This window comes from Otolemur garnettii, unplaced genomic scaffold (assembly GCF_000181295.1).
Source record: "Otolemur garnettii isolate 467f Iridium unplaced genomic scaffold, OtoGar3 scaffold00147, whole genome shotgun sequence".
Classification (NCBI taxonomy): Eukaryota; Metazoa; Chordata; class Mammalia; order Primates; family Galagidae; genus Otolemur; species Otolemur garnettii.
The window spans coordinates 357,039-360,458 of record NW_003852542.1 but is presented as its reverse complement, the minus strand read 5'-3'; the positions used below and the strand labels follow the sequence as shown (position 1 = coordinate 360,458).

The 3,420-nt window shown below is 45.6% G+C and overlaps 1 gene segment (V, D, J or C); it reads right to left on the bottom strand.

Moving 5' to 3' along the window:
• Window positions 1–2,215: 2,215 nt before the first annotated feature.
• On the bottom strand, window positions 2,216–3,100 carry LOC111728263. The segment is given in 2 exon segments: window positions 2,216–2,670; window positions 3,049–3,100. Coding segments are annotated over 2 exon segments (504 nt in total).
• Window positions 3,101–3,420: the final 320 nt, after the last annotated feature.

Sequence of the window (3,420 nt, the reverse complement as noted above, 5' to 3'; positions counted from 1 at the left end):
CTATCATTCAACATGCCTGAGATGCATTTGCTACTTGGCAGGTGTAACCTGCTCACAGGGATCAGCCCTGATGCTGCACTGGCATCTGTATGAACACTGAGTGACAAAGTTTCCTATGAAGGACAATTTATCCTATACACATCTTTAGGTTGTCCTGTTTGTTTTGTCAAGAGAAGGTTTTTATTTGTTTGTCAAATGATTGCTATATATTCTAGGCAATTTTCTCATTTTTCTTCTTACTCTATGGCTTAGTAGCATTTTCCTGCAATGATCTCAGACTTCCTAGTAATAAGTGAAACCACATTTCAGCACATTCCAACACAATCTCAGACCTGAAAAGTTTTGAGATTTGGGGAAATATTGCCCTTATTTGGCATCACCATCATTTCTGGAAACACAATTTCCCAAATCCCTCTTCCCTGTATGGTTTCTTGTAGGGTTACTCAATGAAGGGCCCTTTCTTCATATGTGAAAGTCAAAAGAGGATGTTTCAATATTTATTGACACTTGTAGGCAGACACCTGGACAAAGCTGAGGAATGAGGGATCCTCTGGGGGAAAAGCTGCACTGGCTGAGATCAGCAGCAGCCCCCACTTGGGGTTCCCAGACTGATCTGAGGAACAAGTGGATAAGCAGCCTATAACTTCAGTGGCAGATAGACTCTGACTATTGACAACCCCCCCAGGATTCTCCTGTGTCTGCTATCAGCATCCCTGACTACCCTAGGTGCAGGTTTCTATTTTTCATTCTACATTGCTGTTTTAAAACATTTCCTACTTGGAATCTTAAAGTAGCTTCTGTTTTGATCTATGGACCCTGACTGATGCTATGAAACATTTGTCAGGTATCATAATTGCCGTCCGTTCTTAAATCAAGGGAGTCATGGTCACATCTGCACTGGTAAGAGTGGGGAGCAAGAAAGAACTAGAATGCAGAGGAGCCTCCCAGGCCCATTCTGTACACAGCAGAATACAGTGCTTTTATACGAGTTCTCTTCTGAAGGACCATTCTCTTTCAAATCATCTCCAGATAAAAGATGTAGGAATAATGAATTTTGGATGCTCAACTGTACCCTACCGAGTGACTAGGGATCTGTGGTATGACCTAAGGACCATTCATGTGGGAACTTCACTAACTCTTGAGTCACCCAGGCCCTGGAGCCCTGCTTGATGCACGACTTCCCCCTAAGCTGGCACTGGCATCAACACAGCCTCAGGGCCACTCAGGGACCATCAAACCTGTGTGTCTTTCCAAGTCACACATGTGATTTTCCATCAGGGTTTGTAGCTCAAGCCCAACACCACCAGCCTCCCCATCCCAACAAATGTGAGCAGCAGAGCTGGGTATTGTATCAACAGCTGACACCTCCTGTCCTTCCTGGTCTCCTTTTCTACTGCTGCACCAAGACTAATATTCTTATACTTGGGGGGCAAGAATTACCATTTTCTAAATTCAGCTGAATGTAGCATACATTTTATGTGCTGTAATTCTCTCAGATTTGGTTATTTCTTTTTACAATTCAGACATGGAATTCAGAAATCTCACATTTTACTACAACATGATGTAGGGGTCCTCAGATTTTTTAATCAGGGGGCCACTTCACTGTCCCTCAGACCATTGGAGGGCTGGACTATAGTTTAAAAGGACAGGCAGTGGCTAAGCAGGACAGGCAGAGATGGCAAAACACCTGGCCGTCGGGTTAAATGTCCTTGGTGGGCCAAATATGGCCCGCAGGCCGTAGTTTGAGGACGCCTGACTGATGAAAGATTTTGACACGTGACTTTTGATTTCAAAATAGATTTAGCATAATTAAAATCCAATAATTGGACAATTTTATTGGGTACTCTCAGAAACAGTATTGGGTACTCTCAGATCCAGCACAATGCTGGATCTGTCCCTTATTACAGAGACTTCTGTTAAAACTGAGGTGTAAAGTGTGAAGGTGGGTTGAGGTGAAGGAATGGAACCTATACCACTAACTATTCAGCTTCATGTGCACCGGTAGGTATTTAACCAGAATGACATGGAAAATATATATTAATTTTAGATTGCTATGAGTCAGCTTCAATGGCAAAGCTGTTACGCTGACTTGATTTAATTGAAAAATCCTGTCTGGTTGTCACGGGGCACTTCCCCGCCTCCATTCTCCTCGAGGTTCCATCTGGCCAGGCTGGCCCAGCCAACAGTGTGTCCTGTCTGAGATGAAGCCGGGTCCTCACGGTCCGGAGCATTCACTACTGCCTGTTACCCTGAGTTCCTCGCAACTCATGGTATGGTGCCTGCTCACCAGACAAACAACACTGGTGGGCCCTGGGCCATCCAACAGGGAGGTTTGTGTTTGGGGCTGTATCACTGTGTGAGGATATTCTAGACCTTGCGAGCAGTAATAATCCCCAGCATCCTCAGCCTGCACCCTGCTGATCTTCAGGGTGAAATCTGTCCCTGACCCACTGCCATTGAACCGGTCTGGGACTCCGGAGGCCCGGTTGGAAACAAAATAGATCAGGCGCTGTGGAGACCTGCCGGGCTTCTGCAGGAACCAGTACGAATAGGTGTTTCCATCACTGTGCAGGAGGCTCTTACTAGCCCTGCAGGAGATGGACACCGGATCTCCAGGGGTGACAGCCAGGGAGAGTGGAGTCTGGGTCATCACTATATCCCCACTGGATCCTGAAAGAGGGAGAAAGAAATGCAAGGTTATCTGCAAACATTCGTAGACATTTTTCATTCTTTATTCTAGGCTAAATTATTTTTCATGTGTGCGATTTTGTCTCAGGCCCTCAAAATATTCAATTTGAAAAAGAATAGAGATTTTCAAGCCCATAGAAGTTCCCCATATCTTCCCTTCTGTCTGAGTCAGAGTTTTCACCAGTGTTTTCAGAGCTCCTTCTAGAATCTTCCTCATCCTCTTGGATCTGAACTGCACAGGCTGCATCCTGCAGGGCAAGATGTGCACATCTAACACGTGCACACAGCACACATGAGAGACAGTGGGACTCCGAGGTCCCCCTCCCACCAATCTCTTTCCTCATCTCCTTCTGTCCTTACCAGGGACCCAGAGTATTAGCAGCCCCAGGAGCTGAGCAGGGAGCCTCATTGTGAGAAGCTGGACTGAGGAGTCCTGATCAGTCAAGGCAAGGTCAGAGCTGAGGTTTTATTTCAGACTCCCAAGGGAAGGTCCTCCCCAGGGGACAGTATGCAAATCCCCTGGTGGGTGTAGTGGTGTTAGAAGAAATAAGCGGTGGGTGGGGCCCTCTCTTGTGAGCAAAGTGATGGGAAATATTGTCTGGGTTTGGAAGGAAACTAATAGAGAAAAAAATCTATTCTGCCTCAGTAGGAGAAAGGACAAATTTAATTTTTCCTTCTTTTTCCTCCACTTGTTTTTAGTTCTTCTGTGTTTTGTTGGGAAGATGACAATTT